The sequence below is a fragment of the Dasypus novemcinctus genome, chromosome 23 (assembly GCF_030445035.2).
Source record: "Dasypus novemcinctus isolate mDasNov1 chromosome 23, mDasNov1.1.hap2, whole genome shotgun sequence".
NCBI classification, from domain to species: Eukaryota; Metazoa; Chordata; class Mammalia; order Cingulata; family Dasypodidae; genus Dasypus; species Dasypus novemcinctus.
The window spans coordinates 1,482,545-1,507,520 of NC_080695.1; the positions used below are offsets into that span (position 1 = coordinate 1,482,545).

At 57.9% G+C, this 24,976-nt stretch overlaps 1 protein-coding gene across 3 annotated transcripts in view; it reads left to right on the forward strand.

Moving 5' to 3' along the window:
* Positions 1–673: 673 nt before the first annotated feature.
* Positions 674–24,976, forward strand: part of LOC101440921 (lipase maturation factor 1) — a 70,664-nt gene continuing 46,361 nt past the window's right edge. Inside the window, exons 1-2 of one of the 3 annotated variants that reach the window (XM_071211098.1) lie at positions 674–704; positions 17,052–17,200. In XM_071211098.1, coding sequence (XP_071067199.1) covers positions 689–704; positions 17,052–17,200 — 165 coding nt within the window. In that variant the 5' untranslated portion in view covers positions 674–688. Of the gene's footprint in view, positions 705–15,582; positions 15,851–16,619; positions 16,730–17,051; positions 17,201–24,976 lie in introns of those variants that run through there. The other 2 variants (XM_058285560.2, XM_071211099.1) reach the window with 2 other exon arrangements.

A 24,976-nucleotide genomic window follows, 5' to 3' on the forward strand; every position in this document is an offset into this window, starting at 1 on the left:
TAGGGCGCCCCGGGGGGGAGGGCACCCGGGGGGGAGGGCGCCCTGCAGGGGGAGGGCGCCCGGCGGGGGGAGGGCACCCGGGGGAGGAGGGCGCCCGGCGGGGGGAGGGCACCCGGGGGAGGAGGACGCCCCGGGGGGGAGGGCACCCGGCGGTGGGGAGGGCACCCCGGGGGGAGGCACCCCGGGGGGGGGGCGCCCGGGGGAGGCCGTGCTTGGTGAGTGGCTGCTGAGAAACTTGCTCGTTGTGGCACTTGGTATTATTTAGGAATTCCAAAAGCAGGTGCTGGGTCGTGTGTAAGCTGGTCTGTTCTCGGGGCACACTGGATTGTATTAGAGGTTTCGCCTTCGCGTTATTAAGTCAAGGTTAGGGCTTTAATTGACCATGTCGGCGCTGCAGGGTTGAGCCCCTGCCCCCTCCGTGGGGATGAAACGGACTCCCACGCGGAAGTAAACGCATGGAGGAGGAGAGCCCAGAAGCAGGGACGCGGGAAGGACGAGTGCCCTGTAGGCACGGGCCATCCACCGGCAGTCCACAGCTGGCCTTGTGGAGAGAGCAGGGCAGCTGAGCCCGGAGCCCGGAGGGGACGAGCCCTGCGCGGCCGCAGCTGGGAGCGGAAGGAGCTGACCGCAGCGCCTGAGGAGCAAGAGGGAGGCCGGACCCTCGCAGACGTCGGCAGCATCCTGCTCCATGGCAGCAGACTTTGGTGAGGGAGGGAACTTGACGCTTCAGGGCCTGGTAACTGAGTCTCTACCCCAAATGAATGCCCTCCGTAGACGCCCCAGCGTTCTGGCCCTCTGCGTCAGTAGCCCTTGGCTGTTTTCAGACCTGCTGGCACCGCTTCAGTGAGTGTCCAGCTTCTCTGAGAGAGCGTTTGTGCCAGTGTGGGTCTCCGCCCGCAGTGTTGTTGTTTATTTTGGGGCCCCTACGGCTCTGAAAACGCGGCACATTCCCCCACTGCGCCGTTAGCCAGGTGCACGCAGAGGCCCTTCACCAGGCACATGACGCATGGCAAAAGCCACGGGAGCACGCAGCCCCCGGAGGCAGCCCTGCGTCCCCCACCTGGGCCTCCTCGCTGGCACTGCCGTAGGTGGCAGTGGTGACAGCGGCAGGGGCAGGTACGGGGCCGGCTGGGCCAGGCCTGCTGCGCGGGCAGAGCATGCTCGCCTGGCTGCAGTGGGGCCATCTGGCCACTTCACCCGGGGTCTGTTGTCAGGGAGAAGCAGAGCCGCCGGGTCTGGCCCGAGGGGCTGGGCCGTCCAGACTGCCGGCTTCCTCTCCCGGGGTGCGGCAGGTATGGGGGGGTGGCTCTCCGAGTACCAGACAGGCAAGCGTCCCCAGGGCAGGCGGCCATGGCGCCCGTGAGCGCTGCCGCACCCACCGGTCCCCGGGCTGTGCCCCTGCTGCCCGGGGTGTGCGCCGGGGCTGTGGCTGCAGGCGAGGGTAGCTCGGTTCTACGTTCCTCTGTGTTTGTTTCCCGCGCGTTGGCGTCAAGAGGACCGTGGTGCCAGCACTCATACTTCTGCTCATGACGCCCTGTAGAGGTTCACCCTGGCCTTGAACTGACCACCAGAGTTCTGCTCTCTGGGGAGGCGCAGGTGCGAGGCCAGGAGGAGGCAGGGCCCGGCTGGCAGAGCCCGAGGCCCAGGCGCGCCCAGGAGCCTCCCGTGGCCGCCGCTGGCCCAGCGTGGCTGGAGCCCAGGCCCAGCAGGAGGCTTGCCTTTCGCTAGTGTTGTAACCGCTGAGGGTATTTATCCAGGTGAGTCGCGCCCTTGGCTCCCGAGAGAGCTGCTGGTGCGGAGGCTGTGGGTGCTCGTTGCAGCGTCGCGCCGTCCTCACCCCAGCGGCGCCTCGGCTCGCGCACGTGCCCCCACTCCCCGAGCCACGGGGCCCTCCCAGCTGCTGGCCTGCTGGGCCGCATCGCTGCTTTCCACGCTGCCTGAGGCAAGCGGGCCGCCCAGGCTTTGCGCTCCCCAAGCCGCTTGCCTGGGCGTTGGGGTGTGGTCAGGCCCTGGCCGCAGCACCAGGCCACTCTGTGACATGGACTCTGGAGGCCGCATCCACAGCCGCGACAGAGCTGGCAGCTGAGGCTGGCGTCCCCCGTGGTGTGGCTCTGGCATGAGTTGCCTGGGCAGGTGGGCAGAGCTCCCCAAGGCCCCGTCTTCCCTGCTGCACTCCCTTGGTGGACGTACCCACAGGTGTCCAGTGTGGGGGTGTCCTTGCGGCTGCTCCAAGCTCGGACATGGGGACCTAGCCGACACCTCGTGATACACTGTGCATGGCTCGTTGGAGCAACATGCCTTGGAATAAGTCCAGATTTTCAGAGGAGTTGCAGTGGGAGCTCAGAGCCTCTCATGACCATCACTGCCTCACCTGTGTCAGCATATCATAGCACAGGGACTGAGGCTCATACCCACATTGTCATAGGATCATAGTTCAGGGACCAAGGCTCAGTACCTGTGTTGCCACAGGATCACAGCACAGGGACCGAGGCTCAGTACCCATGTTGCTGTGGGACTGTGCACATATCTGCGGATCTTGTCGTATTTCCCGTTTCTCCCACGGAGGCCTCCTGGCTGGCTCAGGGTCCGGCTGGATCCCACGTTGCATTTGCTGCCTTTCCAGCCTGTTGACTCTTGGCCTTCACTGCTGCCCTATAGCCTGGGGAGCCTTGGGGACTTCCGGCCAGGCGTTGGGTGGAACGGCCCTCGGGATGCATCTGACCCGTGTCATGTTTGAGTGGGTCTGCGGGCTCCGGGCCCTCCCTCACCCTGACGCATCTCGCCACTGCCAGGCCTCTTGTGGAACACCTGCTGCTCCTCTGACCCGTGCTCTGGACAGAAAGCCCACGCCCCAGGCACGGGGACGAAGCCCAGAACTCTGGGTCGATGGTAAATCCCAGCCTAAGGAGATTCAATGAATTATCCTGCTTTCCCTTAAAACTTGCCTACCAACTTGACCTTTTTTCATCTTAAAAACCACTTACTGAACCATATCCTTCCTACACGGGCATACATAAGCAGGAAGTGCGTAGTAAGAGTTGTGGACCTCCCAAACAAGCACGCACAGCTGCGCGCAGCTCCCACTCGCTTGAGCACCAGTGGCTCCTACCCGTGGCCAGTTACTGCTCTGATGTTTTCATGGTGTTTTTCTTCTCCCTCATTCATTCTAGGTGGAATTCCTCTGTGAGGAAGAGTTGTCCTTTCTCCTATAATTTATTTATTCAAATGTGTGTTTGTGTCACGATGGGCACTGGCCAGTGCGCCCTGCTGGAGCGACTGCACTCACCCCACCCTGCGAGCCCTCACACCAGGCTCTCCTCCAGGCCCTTTTACTGGAGAATTTGATTAGAAACCAAAATCTGGCATGAGGTACTTGCGTGGCTCAGGGGGCGTCACAGTTCTAGGCCCTCTCAGTTGGCAGAGCTAGGAAACGCATGAACGTTGGCAGCCCACGCAACGAGGAGAACAACCACCGACATGCCGATGGGAGGAATCCAGAGGCCCTGTGCCGCGAGGAGGAAGCCAGGCCCGGTGTCACTTCCTGTCGGATTCTGTCCTTGTTTCCTTCTAGAAGACACAAACAGTGACGGAGGACATGTGGGGCTTTGGAGGTGGCAGACCGTGGTACCCCGTCGCGGTGGCCACGTGATCTGAAGTTCCTCCAGCTTTGCACCACGAGTGAACCGTCAGCAGTGGGGAGCAGGGCGGCTCGGTGGCGGAGCACCTTGCCATGTACGAGACCCCCAGTTCAATCCCCGCTACCTCCTAAAAAAAATCAGTACATAGGGGGACGCAAATGTAAACTGTGACAAATTAACCTATTTACAAATCAGTGGCATCATACGTATTACATGTCTGTGTGTGTGGTGTGCGTTAAGTCACAAAATCACACTGGGAGGCAGAAGCCACGTGTTCCGGGTGCTGCTTAGGGTGCCTGCGCATGTGAAGTGACCGCACGGCCGAGGCGGCTGTCCTCAGCAGAGGCATCTTGGCAGCCTGCAAAGCCTCGTGAAAAGGCAGCTTGTTAAAGGGTCGGTGACCCGCGGCTCGGTAGTTACAAGACGTGTGTTTGTTGAGCCAGCAGCGTGGCGCTGTTCGGGGGCCCTGCGCGCTGGCGAGAGTCTTCTGCAGAGGCCGTGGTGAGCAGGGCAGCGCTGCTGGGCCCTGAGGGCAGCCGTGAGCCGGGGCGGCCATGCGGTGACGAGCCTGCTGACGGCCGCCTCTGCTTGGGTGTTCTCTAAGGCACCACGAGGAGTGTGCGGAAAGGCTGAGCTACAAGGACTGGATCACTGGGAGAAAATGGAAGATGTAAAGGTTGGGACACAGAGGATAAGTTTAACTAAATGTGTACACGTCTTAATGACATGAAAAGGTATTTATGCTGCTTTGTTAAAATGGATTTCAAACAGGCTGCGCTGTATCCCATTTCTGCCAGTGGAAAAAGCACATTCACTTCAAAACAGCTTGGAACCCTATGGCCCAGAGGTTCACTGGTTATATCACTGCTGATCTGCTTTCCTTGTTCCTTAAATCTCGCTCTCATTTGTCTTCACTGAACGTTTTTGCTTATGATTGAGGAAATGGTTTCATTAAATGAAACTGAGGGAGAACGATGGGAGCTGGGAGCCTGTAGCTGTGCCTGTGGGTGGGAGGGAGAGTGCCGGTGGGGTTTGGGAGCCTCACCTTCCGGTGCCTTCCAGGAGAGCTGCAGTCGTCTGCCAGAAGCTGGGGACTGGGATACATGGGTGGGGAGAGGGTGCCGGCCCCTCTCTGCTGGAGGTGCGTGGAGGGGGTGGCAAGAGGATAGTTGATCACTGAGTGCATGGAGGCCTTGGTGGTGGATGATTGATAATTAGGCATGGAGGGGCTAAAAAGCCCCGAGGAAGCGGAGGTCTCGCGTGTCAAGCTGCAGTCGCATCCATGGCAGGGGGCGGGGCAGGTGAGTGGCGTGGCACGTGCAGACAGATCCCTCCTTTGTCCAAGAGTGCCTTGCTGTGGGTCTCCTCGCTGCCCCCAGCTCATTTGGGGTCCTGCAGTGCTGCCACTTCTCGTAGTACCTGTGTCCGGGAGCTGGCCAGCTGGCTGGTCACCGTCAGCGCCTGGCGAGCTCAGTGCCCGTGTGTCCACTGTCCTTGCTCTGTGTTCAGGGGTTTGAGGCTTTCTGACAGCAAGAAATATCCTTCTTCCACCTGAGTAAGAGCCACTTGGCCTGCCTCAAAAAGGCAGCAGCTCGGGAGAAAAGCCTTGGCCTCGGAAGCAGGACCCAGTGTGCAAGCTGGAGGGGCTTCCTGACCGCGACTGCCCGGGCACCCTCTTCCCAAACTCCAAACATCCGCGTGAAATTTCATCTGGGGACTTTCTGAAAACCTTCCTTCCCTGCGTTGTAAGTTTCTAGTTTGGCATCTTTGTCAGTGCTACCAGTTGTCATGACAAGGGAACTGGCCCAGCCATGGTCCCCGTTTTACGAGACGACGAGAGAAGTGTCTGAGTTTCAAAATAAACACGATTATGCAGGCTCCAGGGATGAAATCTCGCCCTCTGCCTTTAGCCCTCGGCTCCAGGACCTGATTCAGCAGAGCTGGCACCGCTAGCTCCCTTTGGCTCATTGTCAGGAAACGGACAATCCTCTTCCCTTTTTCCCCCTTTTGATTGTGCCAAAATCAGCAATTCCCAATTCCCAGTGAAAATAACACCTGGGAAATGTCAGGGGCATTGCAGGTGGCCAGCTCTCGTAACATTTTTTCATATATAAAATGTGTGTGTAGTCTGAGGTTTTAAAAAAAATCTTTGTGCACTGCAATAAATTTGATGATTTTCTCCGTAACACTTTTAAAATATCATGGTAGTTTTGGATGCTAGGACAAATGGCCATCCAACCCTGCTGACGGTGCCGTGAGGGCTGGTGGGTGGTTAAACCTCCTGTCCGAGCCTGGTGGTGCGTGCCCCCGTTGGCTTTCTTTCTGGTAGTCTGCCGACTCTGTCCGTGTGGATTTGTCCCTTTCTTCTTTCGATTCCGCCCGTTTTTCCTCGCCGTAACTTAGTTGTGTTGTTTGCTGCGTGCACACTTAGTGTTGATGTGTCTCAGGATGGACTGGCCCTCCTCTCGCTATGTATTGCCCTTCCTTCCTCTTCTGATCTCCTCTGCTCTGAGGCCTAACATCGCCTTTCCTGCCTAACGTCATATTTCTTTCACTTTCAACCTAAGTATATCGTTAGACGTGACGCTGGGCTTGTAGACGGCATACAGTGAGGTCATGTTTTTTATTTATTCTGTCAATCTGTCTTTCAATTGGCATATTTAGATCATCTGCATTTAAATAATTATCAATATGTTACGGAAAACGTTGGCCATTTTATTATGTGTTTTCCCTTTGTCCCGTTCCTTGTTCCTCTTGGTCCCCTTTTCTTGCCTTTCTGTGGATTACTTGAACAGTTTTTAGATTCCACTTTGATTTCTCTGTTGTGCTCTTTACTTTATCTCTTTTTTTTTTTTTTTTTTTAAAGATTTATTTTTATTTATTTAATTCCCCTCCCCTCCCCCGGTTGTCTGTTTTCTGTGTCTTTTTGCTGCGTCTTGTTTCTTTGTCCGCTTCTGTTGTCATCAGCGGCACGGGAAGTGTGGGCGGCGCCATTCCTCAACAGGCTGCTCCCTCCTTCGCGCTGGGCGGCTCTCCTTATGGGTGCACTCCTTGCACGTGGGGCTCCCCTACGCGGGGGACACCCCTGTGTGGCACTGCACTCCTTGCGCGCATCAGCACTGCGCATGGGCCAGCTCCACACGGGTCAAGGAGGCCCGGGGCTTGAACCGCGGACCTCCCATGTGGTAGACGGACGCCCTAACCACTGGGCCAAAGTCCGTTTCCCTACTTTATCTCTTTGTGTCGTTTTTTTTCAAGGTTGCTTTTGATATTAAAATATATGTATGTAGCTTACCACAGTCTTTCGATTCCTGTATTTTATCATTTGGAGCAAAGTGTGGAAGCCTTACTTCCCTTCAGGTCTCTCTACTTTGACAGATACAGTGATGTGAATACGGCTCTGCACACATTCAACTCCACGCCAGGCATACTGTCGTCGTTGTTTTCACCATCAAACATGCTCTAAAAATTCATGAGGAGAATGATAGTCTGTTTACTCCTATTTTTTTTTTAAAGATTTATTTATTTCTCTCTTCTTCCCCCACCCCAGTTATCTGTTCTCTGTGTCCATTCGCTGCATGTTCTTATTTGTCCACTTCTGTTGTTGTCAGCAGCATGGGAATCAGTGTTTCTTTTTGTTGCATCATCTTGTTGTGTCAGCTCTCCGTGTGGGCGGCGCCATTCCTGGGCAGGCTGCACTTTCTTTCGCGCTGGGCGGCTCTCCTTATGGGGCACACTCCTTGCGCGTGGGGCTCCTCTATGTGGGGGACACCCCTGCGTGGCACGGCACTCCTTGCGCACATCAGCACTGCGCATGGGCTAGCTCCACACAGGTCAAGGAGGCCCGGAGTTCAAACCACAGACCTCCCATGTGGTAGACGGACGCCCTATCTACTGGGCCAAGTCCATTTCCCCAATTTACCCCTATCTTTAGCCATTTTTTCCTTCTGAATTTCCATGTCTCCTTTTGTCATTTCCCTTCGATTTGAAGAACTTGCTTGAGCCTTTTGGAGTACGTCTGCTGATGACGAACTCTTCTAGTTTTCCTTTGTTTGAGAATGTGTGTTTCCATTCATTCCTGAAGGGCAGTTTCTGTTGTGTACAGAGCTGTTGACCATTCTTTTTTCTGGCCCCTGAAAAACCACTGCACTGCTTCCTTCTGGCCGGGTGGGGTCTGCCGCCTTGCTCTGCAGGTGACAGGTCCCAGCCCTCAAGCCGGCAGGGCGCTTCTCTGCCTTTATTCCAGAGGCTTGGTTAGTCTATGTTTTGGTGTAGTTTTCTTTATGCATTTTTGTTTTCTGTTTGAGGGTTTGCTTCTCTGTTTGAATCTGCAGGTTTATGCTTTTTTGCCAGATATGGGGATTTTCCAGCCACTGTTTCTTTGAATATGTTTTAGCCCCACACTTTTGCTCCTCTCTTTGCCCTCTGATGACATGACTCTTAGATCTTGTGTTACTGCCTCACAGGTCTCTGAGATTCTCATAAACTCTTGAAAGTCTGTTTTCTCTCTCTTGTTCAGATTGGTCAAATTCTGTTGATTCATTATCGAGTTTACTGTTTCTTTCTGCTGTTGTTGCCGATCTCTTCTTGAGCTTATCCAGTGAATATTTTTAAATGTGCGCAAGGAGTGCCACGCCACGCAGGGGTGTCCCCCGCGTAGGGGAGCCCCACATGCAAGGAGTGCACCCATAAGGAGAGCAGCCCAGCGCGAAAAGAAAGTGCAGCCTGCCCAGGAATGGCGCCACCCACTCTTCCCATGCCGCTGAGGACAACAGAAGCGGACAAAGAAACAAGACGCAGCAAATAGACACAGAGAGCAGACAACCGGGGAAGGGGGGGAGTTAAATCTTTAAAAAAAAAAACCAAAAACTTCTGGTTGTATTTTTTAGTTCCATCATTTTCATTATTTTAATAACTTATACTTTTTGCTGAGATTTTCTCTTTTCTTTTGTTTGAAAAGCACTCATAGTTGGTCACTGAAGCCTATTGATGCTGCCACTGTAGAAATTCTTGTTGGGTAATTCCAGCATCTGGGCCTCAGAGTTGACACCTGCTCTTTGTCTTCCCGCAAGCAGCCATTTTCTCGGTTCTTGATTGATTTTCAATTGTGTCTTAGACATTTTACTTCTTATGTCAAGTAGACAAGACATGCTCTGACTCTGGGTCCTGTTTAAATGCCATTTTGGTTTTGCGCCCAGTGCCTGCCTGCCCTGTTGGCAGCCGCTGCTGTGGCGTGCCTCTCAGCGGCTGGCTGTGTGCGTCTGTCCACTGCATTGGCCACACCTGGTGGAGGCTCCGGTGTGACTGCGATGAACCGCCACATGAGCGGCCCCCGGGCTCTGGGCGGAAGCGCTGGCGCTCCAGGGTGACTGCGCGAACCGCCACATGTGTACACGCGGTGTGTATGCACTTGGGTGTGTGTGTGCACTCGGGGACGTGTGCACCCGGGGGCGTGTGTGCACTCGGGCGTGTACACGGGGTACATGTGCACTCGACTGTGTGTGCACCCGGGGGCGTGTGTGCACTCGGGGGCGTGTGTGCACTCGGGCGTATACACGGGGTTCATGAGCACTCGACTGTGTGTGTGCACCCGGGGGCGTGTGTGCACTCGGGCGTGTACACGGGGTACATGTGCACTCGACTGTGTGTGTGCACTCGGGGGCGTGTGCACTCGGGGGCGTGTGTGCACTCGGGCGTATACACGGGGTTCATGAGCACTCGACTGTGTGTGTGCACTCGGGGGCGTGTGTGCACTCGGGCGTGTACACGGGGTACATGTGCACTCGACTGTGTGTGTGCACTTGGGGGCGTGTGTGCACTCGGGGGCATGTGCACCCGGGGACATGTGTGCACTCGGGCGTGTACACGGGGTACATGTGCACTCGACTGTGTGTGTGCACTCGGGGGCGTGTGTGCACTCAGGTGTGTACAGGGGTACATGTGCACTCGACTGTGTGTGTGCACTCGGGGGCGTGTGTGCACTCGGGCGTGTACACGGGGTACATGTGCACTCGACTGTGTGTGTGCACTCGGGGGCGTGTGTGCACTCAGGTGTGTACAGGGGTACATGTGCACTCGACTGTGTGTGTGCACTCGGGGGCGTGTGTGCACTCAGGTGTGTACAGGGGTACATGTGCACTCGACTGTGTGTGTGCACTCGGGGGCGTGTGTGCACTCGGGCGTGTACACGGGGTACATGTGCACTCGACTGTGTGTGTGCACTCGGGGGCGTGTGTGCACTCAGGTGTGTACAGGGGTACATGTGCACTCGACTGTGTGTGTGCACTCGGGGGCGTGTGTGCACTCGGGCGTGTACACGGGGTACATGTGCACTCGACTGTGTGTGTGCACTCGGGGGCGTGTGCACTTGGGGTGCATTGCACTCAGTGTGGGCACACGTAGAGGTGTGCGCTCGGGGCACGTGCCCTGCTGTGGTCGGGAACGAGGCAGGCGCACGCGGACCCAGGGCGTGGAGTTCGGATGAGAACGTCCTCAGCCTCAGGCCGTGGGCCACGCATCCACGTGGCCCTGAGCTGGACACGAGGCGGAGACCCTCGCCTTCCTGAGGGAAATGGGCAGCACTGGCCGTGCTACCTGGACTTTGGCAAGTGGTTTTGGGGTTCGGCTCACTTTCAGGCACAGGAAACAAATGACAAAGAAATGGTAATGCGCCGTGCCCGTCAGCCAAATCTGTGTTAGCTGTTTGGAATACATTAAGCCTGAAAAAACCTCGATTGCTCTAATTTCCGTCGACAGGAAGCATTTCTGTATTTATTCAAAACCAGGGAAGCCAGCTCAGGTCATGCTATGGATTTTGTTTTCAGGCTGGCAGGCGACACCTGGCTACTGCTAAGCAGCAGGGACACCTGGGGCTAGGAAGTCTGGTTGTCACAGCAACTGGGCATTAACAAGCACCGTGACAAAGGGGAGTGGGCCGGAGGGTCACTGGCCGGGGCCTGAGTTCCATAGGTCACTTCCTGTTTCCGGGCACTGCTCAAGGAGACCCTTGAGATACATACTAAGGGTTTGCTAAAGCTGCGTAACTGGGAGCAGGCAGGGTAAAATAACTCTGTTGGAAGTCTGAAGCCTTTCGAGTCATCTGCTTGCTGGAATATGTGCTTAGCCGCCCAGGCCTCACCCGGCCACTGCCCCTGCCTTGCCTCCTACGGTCAGGCCCTGTGCCTGCCTCTCACGGCTGCAGGGAACAAGAATGGCCAGAGCATGAGTGGAGGCCGGCAGCTGGCGCACAGTGGGCCCCTCAAGAGGCGCGGGCCGTGGGAGCGCACCTCGGTGAGGTGGCGCACGGGTGGGCGGGGTCCCGCCAGAGGGCCAGGGGGCCGGGGCCTGGGCCATCGAGGCTGGCATCTTGGTGGCCGGAGGGGTGGATGGGAGCTGGCTCCGCGCCCCTGGGTCTGCAGGGTGGGCGGGGATCCTGGCCTCGGCATTGGATGGGCGTGAGCAGTTGTCTGGGCGGCTCTGCCCTGGCGAGACGGACAGACAGACAAGGCTTTTGCTCCATCACTGCGTCGGCTAGGGGCATTCAGCGACAGTGTTTTCGAGCAGGTTTTCGCGAACGTTTTGTTTCACCATCCTTATTTTCTTCCCTGACCTCACTTTGCATTTTGTGTCAGTAACAGAAGGGCTTCCAGCTCTTCCGTCGAGTGAGGACCTGCCGAGAGCAGCGGTTTGTTGTGTGGAGACAGCCGTGTTCCGGGAGCTTCCCCCTGCACCACCTGTCCACGGCCAGGGGCTGCGCTAGGTGGCCAGGGCCGCAGCTCGCTGGGAGGGGCCGGCCATTCTCACGCACCCCACGGTGGACACAGGCAGGTCCACGGGAGGAGCCCAGTGTCCAGTGTTGGGGTCCTTCCCCCTCGCCTTCCTGCTGCCAGGGGGTCCCAAGAGGCTGGCAAGGTGCAGACCCTGGCCCCTGGGAGAGGCCGCAGAGGCACCGCGGCGGCGAGGAGTGTCCGTTCCTCACTAGTCTGTCCCCAAATGTGGGCTGGGAGTCCAGGCCCCCACTGGCTGCTCTGGGAGCCGCAGCTCCGAGCTGCGTGTCTGAGCAGGTGTGACTGTCAGGCTGACTGCAGAGGGGCGCATGGCTCCGTCCAGAGCACACTTGCCACCACCACAGCAAGCTGCACCACGAGGCTGCGATGCTCGTTAAAGCCCACAGCAGGCTTTGCAGAGCAGGCGATGTCCCGGAAAGCGTGTGGGAGCAAAGCATGTCTCACGTCAGAGCACTTGAAAGAGTGGCCCGGTAGTCCTGGGCCCCGAGGTGTCTGAGTTAAGATGGGGCTTCAGGCCCGCCCCCAGCTCCTGCCCTGAGGGCCGCTGAAACCTCAAGCCTCGCGGGCCATGCCAGCCTGGTGAGGACGGCCAGGCGGCGCACCGGCCACGCCGTCCCCCAACCCTGCGGCCCGTGGGGCCGAGAACAAGTGGCCTGGGTGGGCAGTGCTGCCTGATGCGTGTTTTCTAGAGCTTTCTGCTGGCCGTGGAGACACGGCGCCAGATGTCTCTAAGCCAGGGCTGCAGGTGCCCGTCTGAGTGCCCGGCGCCCATAGAGGGTATCTCACTTTGGAGACCACCGCCGGCCTTTCATGCACTTGGAGGGTTCTCACTCGGCCCCAGGCGGACAGCAGGCGGCTCGCGACAGGTTTGTGCCTCAGACCCTCTGAGACGTCGGCAGGTGATGTTTGGAGGCTCCAGGACACCTGTGTTAGAAAGAACACATGCATTTCTTTTCTCATTTTGTGAGAAGGAGAAGCTGCACGTCGCATCCAAGGCGGGTTGGCGTCGTGGATGGGGAGACGGGCTCTAGTAGGGCCATGGCGCCAGGGAGGGGCACCGCAGGGAGCCCGTGAAGTGAGGCCAGCCTGGACGGGGCCTGTGGACGGGGTGGCCAGGACCACCACCGCACCCCAGGCAGCGAGACGAGCTGGGTTCCAGGCAGACCCTGGACGGCCACGCGTCCCATGGGACTCATGACGCAGGGCCGGGCCCGCGGGGACAGTGGGGCACCAGCGCTGGCAGCTCCCGGCGCCCGAGCACCCCCTCGGGGGCCCGAGTGTTTCTGAAGGCGGGACGACGGCCCCTCCCAGAGACAGGTGCACCGAGACCCTCCCGCTGTGCGCCGGGGGAGTGGCTAAATATAGCACCTGCGGATCCTTCAAAGGCGACAGCTGCCAGCGTGTGGAGAGGAACCATTAGCTTGCTACGGAGGTGGGGCGGGCGCCTTCCCGCCGCGCTGTCACTGCCGCCTGCCCGCTGCTCCCCAGGCTGCGGCATCATCCCCAGAGGGCACTGGGAGCTTTTAAGAGGTTTTTCTTCTTAATTTCCGTGGGTTGTGTTTTCAAATGAAAAGCTCTGAGGTTGCGTGCCGGGCCCTCCTATCTGGCTGCAGAGGCCCGAGCGGGCCCGAGGCAGCTGCGGCACGACTGCTGGTCCTGCAGGCCCCTGCCGCCCAGCGGCACGGGCAGCCCTGGGCTGGCCCTGCCTGTGCCGTGCCTGCTGCCCGTCTCCACCTCTGGGGGCTCGGACAGTGCCCACCCCATCCGGCCGCCCGACTGGTGCTTCCCGAGCCCCGCGGGACGGCAGCCCCTTCCCCCTTGGCATGGCTTGACGGGGAGGCCCACCCTGGCCCCTTTCTTGGCTTGGGACCGGCAGCCTCAGAGGACGGCAGCCCTCGTGCTCGCAGGAGGGGTGGGCGGGCCCTCTGATGTGGACGGCCCTGCGCCCTGCCCCGTGCTTCTCCTTGGGCCTCCCAGTGCCCATCCACACCGAGCCGGCCAGCAGCCGATGGGCCCTCGGGCCGCACGCTCCTGCGCCGTCCCCGCACCGCGTCCACCCGGTGCTCAGCGCCACCCCGGCTAGCCCTGGAGCCCCATGCGGGGGCGAGGCCCGTGTTGGTCACCATGAAGTGGCAGTTATTAAAGGGCGTGGGCCTGGAGGGAGGGGCTGTGGGGCGGCCGCTGCAGTCGCCGTGGGCGTCAGAAGAGGACGGCCTCTCGGAGGCCGGGATGGGAAGGACTTCCGGGGCCTCCCCTCCTGCGTGGGGCGGCTCTGCCCCCGCAGGCCCTCCCCGCTGACTCCTCTTTTCATGCAGGACCGTCAGGCCTTCTCCCTGCAGCGCTCGTGGCTCTGCGAGCTTCGGGGGGGGCAGGATGGTGGCCGCGGGCCCGGGGGTGGGGGCCAGCTTCTGCGGTCAGGGCCCTTGGGTCCAGGCCCATGCGGCCCTGTTCAGTTTCTTGGTGACGTTAGGTTGGTTTAGAGAAGCCCATGAAGATGCTTGCTGGGAGGTGGGGCGTCCGAGTGCGGTTCTCAGCCCGTGTGCGGCGTGGACCCCAGCCAGCCCCCTGCCGCCCACAGAGCTTTCCGAGACCACAGAGCATGCTCGTGGCACGAGTACATGGTGGGCCTGGCGTGGCGCCAGCCTCACTTGCCTCGAGCCGCCACTTACCCGGGCAGCCTCAGCCGCCCTGGGTGGCACCTGTCCCCACGCGGGAGCAGAGCACGCTGAGCCGTTCCCTGCGGACGCTGGGCCAGGAAGGTCTCCCCAAGGCCACATGGTCTCCCCAGGCTGGGAGCGCTGCTCTCCCCAGGCATGCTGTGCGCGGCCGCAGGGCCCGGGCGCGCCCCGCCCCGAAACCCTAGCCAGGCCAGGGGCAAGCCCAGCCCGGGGGACCACAAGGAGGGCCTGGGGCCGCAAGACCCGGACACACTGAGGCTCCCCACACAGTGGGGCCTGGGAGGGCACGAGCCAGCCGCCCGTGCGGAACACAAGCGCACTGCGAGGGGATGGCGTCGGTCCCAGCTGCACACGTGTGAGCCCTGGGGCTCGCTTCAGTGCTCCGGGACGTGCACCCCGTGCAGGGCGAGCGGGGCTTGTTCCGGGGCTCCCTCCGTTGCCTCCTGGTGCCTGGCGTAGAGCCGCCGTCCAGGCAGGCCGCGGGGAGGCTGCCCGCAGAGCGCAGAGAGTGGAGCCTGCGCGGTGGTGGTTCAACGGGAAAGAAGTGACTGTCTCCCCTCCCTGGAGGGCTCGACGCAGGTGGCGGGCCTGGGGCTCCGCGCGGAGAACGCCCTCACGCAGCGCTGTGGCTGGCCAGGGCCCCTCGGGACCAGCGCGGCAGGGCAGCCGAGTGGCCGGGGTCTGCTCGTGGCACAGTACCCCCCCGCGGCAGCAGCCTGTGCTGGGGTCCTGGCTCGCGCGAGCAGAGGAGCGCTGGCACCTGGGCCTGTGAGTCCCGCCGGCCACTGGGGGCCGTGTCCCTGGCAGCGCCCGTGTTATTTATTTTTTCTGGGGACGCATCCTCCACCACACCGAAGGGAGAACAAAGCACCCCTTGTCCACGCAGCACAGCTGCTGAAACCCGACCAGATCCCAGCCAAGAAAGCAGGCAGCTGGGCCGCCCGGCGACCCCTTCCTCCCCGGGAGGGTCAGCACGACGGCTGGGGCGGGGGCTCTGCTCCTGCGCACTCCGAGGAGGGCGCGGGCGCTCGGCGCCTCGGGAGGCAGGGGGCCGTGTCCCTGCGGGCGCTCCACGCCCCAGGAGGAGCCGAGCCTGCCGCCACCCCTCCTGCTTGGCGCAGAGGCAGGCTCCGCCCTGCAGGTGCGCTTTGCTCTCCTGGTGTAAAGCTGCGCTTTGAGAGGTCATTGAGTCATGCAGCGCAGGTCATGCTCGGGCCGGCTCCGGGTGACGCTGTGTCCGAAGCCCCACGCAACGTCGCCTTCCCTCCCTGGCCGCATAGGGCGCCCGTGAGTTTACAGCAGAGCTAATAGAGTGCACCAGGCAGGCGCTCACGGGTGCTGAGCAGCTGTCCCAGAACCACAGCAGGGGCCGGGGCTTCTGCACCAGGTGGGTGCTGGGGCTCCCCGTGCCGGCTCCCGCCCCGCGTGGGCCAGTGCGCATCCCGGCGCGTGCCCTTGGCCTCGGAGGTCCTGCGTTTCCTCGCCCGTGCAGCCGACCCCGCGGGGCTTCCTCGGATACGTGGTCACCCACAGACACGCGCCTGGGCCGGGCCATCAGGTGCTCCCGCGCCCCGTGGTTTCCTTGACTCATAAATTACGTAAACCCCCAAATACATGACAAGTGAAACGATGCCAAATTCGGTGCAAGTCGCCGCTGAAGATAAAACAGGAGGGGCTTCGTGGAACGAGTAGGTCCCTGCCTTCTGCCTGGGGGCTGGAAAGCGAAGGCCCTGCCAGCATACCCAAGGTGAGCCTTGGCCCAAAGCAGCGGCTTTGTCTAAAACGGGGCCAGGGGCGGGATGACAGGCGCTTCCCGCGAGACGTGCAGGGAGAGCCGGAGGCTCGGAATGGCGGCCCCAGCCACCCGGGCCCTGGCCATGGGGTCGGGGCCCCTGGGGCCCCTGGGGTGGACGTGTGCAGGGTGGGTACCTGGGCCAGGGACCCTCGCCCCCATCGGTGGCAGTCCTGGGGCTCCTTGCCACTGCCACTTTCACTTTGCTCCTGCCCCTACCCCACCCTCCCCACACTCTGGCTTCTTTCTGCACCAGAATCGTCTCCAGGTGACGGTACAGGATGCCAGCAGGGACAAGCGAGCCCACGAGCATGGGACGCTGGGGCTGCCCTGGAGGGCCCACCTGGGGGCCCCCTGACGGCGCCTGCGCAGGGGACCCCATGGCCCGGCTCCCAGGCCCGCCCCAGCGTCCATTGTCGCAGCTCCGCACTCGGAGTGCTGGCCTGTCCTGTGCACTCCCACGGAATCCTGGGCCTTGCCCCGAGGGCAGGCGGTCCGCTGGTGGGGAGCCGCCCCCTTCCCTTGCCGTCCGCTCAGCTCAGATCCTCCGTGGTCTTTCAGCCTTGCCCGAGGGCCAGCTTTACTCAGGAGCCAGCAAACACCCCTGAGCGCCTCCTGGGTGCCCGAGCCAACCCACGCCAGAGCCCGTGCTAGTGGAGGAGCAGGAGAGCGCAGGAGACTGCCCTCCGCACAGCAGGGCCAGCGGCTCGGTCAGCGGGCGCCGAGTGCCAGGCGCAGGCTCAGCCAGCCCCGGCCTCTGCGGGCTGCCAGCGGCCCCACGCCCCCCTTGAGGAGGGACAGGCCGGGCGCTCGGAGCTCGGCGCTCACTGTCAGGTGGGACTGCGTCTCCATCCTGGGGACGGCTCTTCTGGAGGAGCCGGCAGAGCCGGGGCGGACGTCCCTGGCTGCGGAGCGCCGGGTGTCACCTCGACACTGTCTCGCAGGGCCCTCCAGAGGCCCAGAGGCCGTCCCGGACCGGCTCAGGGTGCACGAGGCCTGCCCTCGGCCTGCCCTCGGCCTCCTTGCCTCCTGCAGCCGTCCACCCGACTCAGACCACAGCTGGCACCGGGCCGTGCCTGCAGGGCGGGTCCGGGCCATGCTGCCGGGGAACCTGCTTCCGCAGTCGCCCTGAACCGTTCTTTCCTGCTCCTTTTAGGATGGGAGTCCCAGCTTCTGGAAACAGGATTCCTGGGGATTTTTTTGTGCCCGCTCTGGACTCTGTCTCGATTGCCCAGACACACCCCCACGTCCCGGATTGTCATATGGGGATTCCGCTGGCTGATTTTCAGAATCATGCTGGGAGCAGTAAGTACACCTCCGCTTGTGGGGTGGGGTGGGGTGGGGTGCTCACCCAGGTGGCTTTTCTGAGCAGCGTCTGCCCCGGGGGGGGGGGGCTCATCCTCGCCCCGCCTCCCCGCCCTCGCCGCTGCGGCGCTTCACCTGCCTCCTGTGACGTTCGCAGGCGCGTTTGGCATGGTTGGAACTCACTGCCTTGAGCAGACCATTCGTGACCGTTTCTGTGGAAAACCATCACAGAACCTGGGAGCTCATCTCCAAGGAAACTCCCAGAGAAAGGAGCATTTGCTTTTTCTTTCTCCCTACTTGCCCATCCCTATGGTTTCTGGAATACCTCAAAAAATTTTTTAATTATACGGAAGTGGTCAAGGTAATTTGACACTGTAGTCAATCTGTTGAGGGCGTTCAGCAGCCCGAGAGCCTGCACCCAGCGGAAGTCGCCCCGGGCCCTGCTGGCGCCTGCGGCGTGCCTGCTGTGAGCGCCTGGCTCCTCTGGTGCTGGGGTCCTTTCAGGGCCGTGTCCCTGGGGTTTCAGATCTCCCTGCCTGTCGTGTGCTCCTCGCGCCTGGCCCTGGGTGGCGTCTCCCTTCTCACCTTCTCGCTGTGTCCCTGGAGGCTGAGCCTCCGTCTCCTGCTTTTCTGCCACATTTGAAGTGTACATCCTACTTTTAACTTACCAACGGTTTCCTTTACGCTTTTCAAAAACATTGTTTGCACTTTAAAATCAAGGAGGAAGTGGCACCTCTTCACTCCTGACTCTGTCAGAGAATTTAGCAGCTTTTCCTCTCTTTTCCTCTTCCTCTCCATGCTCTTTGTTAATAAGACCTTCATTTTTGAACTGGAATTAGCGTAAGAAGCATTTTCACCCTGGGGCCCTTGTCGTACAGGCACAGAGGCCGGCTTGCCTTCACTTGGCAGGCACAGGCTGCACTTCTCTCCTGTGGTTTCACCCGTTTCTTAACGCGTTCAGCCAGCGTTTTCTGGCCATCCGTGTGCTGTGCCTCCTTAGCCTCAGTCCCGGGAGCAGGTCACGCAGCACCCCTGCCCCAGGGCCCTTCCTAGCACTGCCTGGTGTCCTAGAAGGACTGGCGCGTCGAGCAGCAGCAGGAGCATGCCGTGGGTGCTGCCTGGAGCCAGGGCGCAGGACACAGAGCGGTGGTTGTTAGGCACCTGGCAAGACGCCCCTGGGGCCCAGAGTGCTCGCGGCCAAAGGGGGCCTTTGGCGTAGTCGGCAGGAAGGCGCTCCCCTGGCGCTGCTGGGATTTGTGAAGGGAGGGGCACGGGGCAAGGGGCTGCAAGGACCCGTTTGGCTGCCGGGATGCAAGATGCCAGCAGAGGAGCAGCCGGCGTGGGCAAGAGCCCGCTTCCGTGGAGAGGGGCACGGGGCAGCCGCTGGAGTGTAGGCTCTGCCGGGCGCCGGTGGGTGTCCTGAGCGGCTTCCAGAGCTGCGGCGAGCCTCCTGTCCTGCTGCAGGTGGGCACCCGTTTCCAGGGCACAGAATGGCAGGCCACGGGGCTGGGCGTGTTCCCCTCTACCGTACAGTGCCAGCAGTTTCCAGATAGGCTCCCGTTTGCTCCTCCCTCCAGCGGCACATCCTCGCCGCCCCCCTGAGCCGGTGGTAGCCCCCTCGTACTGGCAACTGAGTCTTCTCTTTTGAGAAACTGGTGTTCATGGTCTTTGCCCGTTTCTTTATTGGGTTGTCCGTCTTTTCCTTAGTGGTTCAGAGGAAGCTCAGTGAGCTCCAAGTAAGAAAAATGCAGAGATCCACAAGTAGATATAGCATAGTCAAAACGCTGGAAGTCAGAGACAAGGAGAAAACCTTGAGAGCAGCAGGGGAAAAACAACTTATTACAAAGGAACCTGTAGTGATCTGGAACTGTATGTACCCTAGAAAACCAGGTTCTTAAAGCTAATCCATCCTAAGCAGGACTTTCCAGGGAGGAGGCTTCAGTTAAGGTGAGACCCGCCTCGTCCAGCGTGGGTCTTAATCCTCTTACTGAGTCCCTCAGAAAGGGAATGAATACAGGGAGCGAGGGAGAGCTTGCGAAAGAGAGCACACGTGCACCTTGGAAGCAAGAAGCTGAAATCAGCGAGGCCTGGAGAGAAGGGAGCGCCCGGCAGACGGCCGCGTGCCGTGCCGCGTGCCGTGCCGCGTGCCCGAGGCGCCCAGGACCCTGGCGGGCGGTCTTTGGAAGGAAAGCATCGCCGTGATGATGCCTGGATTTGGACATTCTCAGTGTAAGCTAATAAATCCCCATTGTTTAAGCCAACTCATTTCATGGTATCTGCTTTGAGCAGTCTAGGAAATTAAAATGGAGACCCAATAAGGTTAAATGCAGACTTCTCGGCAGAAATAAGGAAGGGCAGAAGGCAGCGGGGAGACATTAGAGTGTTCAGAGAAAAAAAACTGTCAACCAAGAATTCTATAACCAAAACTTTTGTTCAGAAATGAAGAGAAATAAGGGCCATCGCAGTTAAGCATAACCTGAGAGTGTCTGTTGCTAGGATCCCGACCTTAAAGGAGATGATCAGGGAAATGCTTAGGGTTTAAGACCGAAAACGTGAACAAATGCAGTTCCTAAGAGCCATTACATAATCATAGAAGAGACTCTGACTGTGTAATACATTGTCGGGTCTACAGCGTATGGAAACATATGTATAACGTAGTTGCCAATAACTGCACAAAGAAGGGGGCTGCAGAATAGCTGTAATGGGTTAAGGAAATGAAGACAGGTGGTAAAGTAGTAGTTACGGCGATATACTCTTGGGTTTGTAACACTAATAAATGTAATATATATGATCATAATGCCACAAAAGCAGAGAAGAGGGAGTAGCACTTGATGGGGTTAACATTGCTATATGTTATTAGAATTAAACTAGTATAGTCTGAAGCAGATTAAGATGTATATGGGGAAGCGGACGTGGCTCAACTGATGGGGCATCCGCCTACCATATGGGAGATCCAAGGTTCAAACCCAGGGCCTCCTGGCCCATGTGGTGAGCTGGCCCACGCGCAGTGCTGTCACGCGCAAGGAGTGCTGTGCCACGCAGGGTTGTCCCCCGCATAGGGGAGCTCCACGCTCAAGGAGTGTGCCCTGCGTTGAGTCACCCTGTGCAAGAAAAGCACAGCCCACCCAGGAGTGGCACCGCACACACACAGAGCTGATGCAGCAAGATGACGCAACAAGATGATGCAACAGAGAGACACAGATTCCTGGTGCCACCGAGAATGCAAGCGGACACAGAAGAACACACAGCAAATGGACACAGAGAGCAGACAAGGGGATGAGGGGAAGGGGAGAGAAATAAATAAATCTTTAAAAAAAAAAAAAAAAGAGATATATGGCAACCCTCGAGCAACCACTAAAAAAATAACTAAGAAATTCTAGCAAATAATTATTAATGGAATTAAAGTGCTACATTAGAAAAGACTCAATGCAAAAGAAAGTAAACTAGGAGTAGGGGAATTAAGGTATAAGACGTAAAATAAAGCGTAAAATGATAGTCTTAAATCCAACTATATTGATAATATCATTAAGTCAATTAAAATTCAGAGATTATCAAACTGGATTTTAAAAAAACAAGCAAAAACCTTATTCCAAGTATATGCTGTCCACAGGAGACACACTTCATATTCAAAGACTCAAGTAGATTGAAAGTAAAAGGATGGGAAAAGGTATTTCATGCAAATAGTAGCCATATGAAAGTTGAGAGGCAATACTGAAATGAAACAAAAATAGACTTTATAACAGTAGTTATTACTAGAAATAAAGAAGGATATTTTATAATAAAACCATCGTTCCATCAAGAAGATGTAATGATTAAACATATATGCACCTGATAACAGCACCAAAATATATGAAGCAAAAACTGACAAAAATGAAGGAAAAAATACTGTAACAAGAACAGTTGGAGACTTCTGCGCCAACACTTTCAATAGTTGACAAATCAACTGAACAGAAGATCAACAAGGAAATAGAAGACTTGAGTAACCTATAAGCCTGCTAAACCTGACAGATGTCTGTAGGACATGCCATCCAACAACAACAAATAAACCTTCTTCTCAAATGCACATGGAACGTTCTCCAGGATATACCATACAACAAGCCTTAATGAATTTTAAAGGGTAGAAATAATACAAATGTGCTTACTCACCACAATGGATAAAATTAGAAGTCAACAACAGGGAATACTCAAATACTGGAAAATAAACAACATGCTCTTAAATAACCAAAGGCTCAAAGAAGGAGTCAAAAAGGAAATCATAAATACTGTGAGATGAGTGAAAACGAAAGCACAACACACTAAACTTTACGGACTGCCACTAAAGCAATGCTTAGAGGGAAGTGCCCCTGTTAAGAAGGAAGAATGCTATCCTATCGATAATCTAACCACCCATCTTCTGAGCCTTGGAAATAGAAGAGCAAACTAGCCCTAAAGCAAGGAGGAAAGACACAAGAAAGAGAGTGGGAGGCAGTGAAATGGAGACTAGGAAACGAGAGAAAATCAGTGGACCCCAAAGCTGGTTCTTTTTGATCAACAAAATTGAGAAACTTGTAGCTGGCTTGGAAAAAAGAAAAAGAGAGAAGCCTCACATTATTAGAATCAGAAATGAGAGCGGGACTAATACTACCAGTATTAAAGAAATAAAAAGGATTGTAGATGGATACTGTGTACATGTTGTATATGCCAACAGATGAGTCAATGTGGATGAAATGGACAAATTACTAGAAAGACACAAACTACCAAAATGGACTTAAGAAATAGACAATCCATAGATCTATTAACTAGTAAAGAGACAATCAGTAAAAGAAAAAGGAAAAACAACACAAGGAAAGTCCCAGGTCCAGGTGGCTGCACTGCTGAATTCTACAAATTTTCAAAGAAGAACCAATGCACTTCTTCACCAACTCTTCTGAAAATTAGAAGAACAAATACTTCCCAGCCCATCCTGACACCAAAACCAGACAAAGGCCATCCCATGAAAAGAGAACTGCGGACCAGTATCACTTAAGGATACAGATGCAGAGTTGTCAACAAAGTGCCAGCCAACCGAATCCAGCAGCGTGCTGACATCTGGTTGTCATGGTCAAGTGGGATTACCCCAGGAGTGCCAAGATGGTTTAACATCTGCATGTCAGTTCATATATTACATCGTGTCAGTAGGATGAGAACAGAAATCCCGCAGTCATCTCAATGGGTGCCTCAAAAGCACCTGACAAGATCCATCCTCCTTTCGTGATATGAGCACTCTGCAAACTGGGAACAGAAGAGAGCTCCTTCACCCTAAAAAAGGAGTTGCAGAACCCCACCGCTAACGCCATGCTGAGTGGTGGCGTACTGGGTGCCCCCCAAAATAAAAAGACAAGGTGCCCATTCCTTTTTTTTAGGAGGCACCGGGGATTGAACTGAGACCTCGTACATGGGAAGCAGGCGCGCAACCCCTGAGCTCTACCCACTCCCCAGAGACGCCCATTTTTACCACTTCCCGTCGACACTGTACTAGAGGTTCCAGCCAGGTAAGTGGGCAAAAGGAGACATGAGCGGCAGCCGTATTGCAAGAAAAGAAAGCAAGCTCTCTCTGTCGATGACACGGTCGTGTATGGAGGAAATTCTGGGGAAGCTACCAGACGTTCCCAGAACTGACCGAGTCCCACCAGGTTGTAGGGTACAAGATCAGCATATAAAAATGGATTGCATTTCTGTACAGTTACAAAGTACAACCTGAAAATGTAATTACAAAAACAATTCCATTCACAAGCATCAAGAAGGATAAAATACTTAGGAATGAATTTAATGAAGCAAGTGCAGAACTTATCCTCTGAAAATTACAAGGTGTTGTTAAGAAAGTGAAGATGTGAACGCACGGGTGTCGGCGTGCGCCATCTGCGGCCTGTGCAGCTGCGCGTCTTCTCAGGGAAGACGGGGCTCAGAGCTGACGGAGCAGGTGGAAAAGGAAGGTGCGGCCGGAGAGAGGGAGAAGCTGACGCGCAAATCGAGACAGACGTCAGGAGAAGCAGAGAGAACCTTCTAGACCAGCGTGGACAGTACCCAGGACGGATGAACCAGAGGCAAAGAAAAGGACTGAAGCTGCAGCGAGAGAAAGGGAAGGGGAAGAGCAAAGCAAAAGCAGCCAGGGCAGCAAAGGGTTTGGCCTGGTAGAAACGTGAGAAGTGACACGTTGGACAGGTGTTTGATTAGAATGCATACATCGATTTCACTTTCCATGTTGTTTTCCTGTTTGTTTCTATATTTCAACTTCTCCCTTTTCTTCATTTCGAACCCATCATTCTCTTTAGTGTGTAATGGGAACTTAAACTGTTTCCTTTGATGAAAAAATAAATACATACATATATCCACACACCCATAAATAGGAACGCCCCAGGTTCCTGGTCCGGCAGAGGGCACAGTCACGCTGGCACAGGCCCTCCACGCTAACCGGGCGCCGTCTCCCAGAATCCCTGCTGACTGTTCTGTGGAAGCCGGCAGGCCAGTGCTGAAATGAGAGGCCTGCAGGAGCGGAGCAGCCGCTCCCCACAGAGGAGGACAAGCAGGGGCGCCTCCTGGACTCAGCGGGGAACGCTCTGGTGCCCTGCGCCGCCGGCCTCACCGCCTCCCCGGCCTCCATCATCGCCACCACCTCTGGGCCTCCTTGCGCCTGCGGCAGCTCCTCGGTCACTCCTGTCTGCCAAGGCCTCTGCTGAGGGGGCCAGGCCCCGCAGCCCAGGCAGGCAGCTGAGGGGCCCCAACGCCTGGCTGGCCCGATGGGGGCTGCTCCTGCTGCCGTGGAGTCCGCCGTGTCGTGGCGAGGCTCTCTGAAACCGCCCGCCTTGCCGCCCCTCGCCGCCCTCTCCACCCGCGGGCTTCCTCCTTACATGCCCTGCCACATGCCGGCACTGCCGTGCCCGCCTTGCCGCTGTCCTCCCGTGCTGGGCCGGGGCCCCTCCCTTGCTGCCCGCACCCCCACATCCAGACTGCCCCTCCCTGCCCCAGGCTCCGCACAGCCGAGTGAGGCGGGCGCCTCGGGAGGGGCTGGGCCGGCTCGTGGTGCCGCGCTGCGCTCAACGTCCAGCCGGGGGGCGTCCCCACAGAGGAGCTTGGGCAGGAGGAGGCCCCTCGAGGGCGTGCCTGGGTGGGGTTCGGCGTCCGTGTCCTCGGGTACCCCTGCTGTCGGCACATTGGCCGGGCCCCTGGGGTGCGTGTGCCTGGCTCCGGCACACAGTGTGGGGGCAGCGAGGGGCCGTTGGCCACTGTCCCTTCTTGTGGAGATTCAGGCCATGCACGTGGGGCAGCAGGGGATGGCCCCACACGCGGGGCTCTGGGCTGCGGGCAGGCCCTAGCGCGCTCTGGAGCTCCCTCAGGCGCCCACTCCCAGCTTTGGGGTTCCTCTCCAAAAGCCGAGGCTCCCCGTCCCAGGGTAGTGGCCTCCTATGGCTTGCAAACTCGGCCGTCAGAATGAGTGTGTGGGCCAGAGTGCCGAGGGGAGGGGGGTCACACGGCCACTCACGGGGCAGTGAGCAGAGGCCCAGGCTGCTGGGCGGTGGCTGTCGGCCCCCCAGCGGGGGGCTCTGCCCAGCCCAGGGGGCAGAGACGTGCGTGGGAGCTGGGGCGTTGGGAGCGCTTCTGCCCTGGTGGGATCTGAGTGGCTGCAGGTACCTGGGACTCGGTGGGGCGGGGTCCTGGTGGTGACTGGCCACATGCCTGGATTCCTCCAGACATTGTGGCACTTGCCCTGAATTCCTTTCCATGTACATGGGAAGTTAGGAGTGGTTTCCATGACTCCTT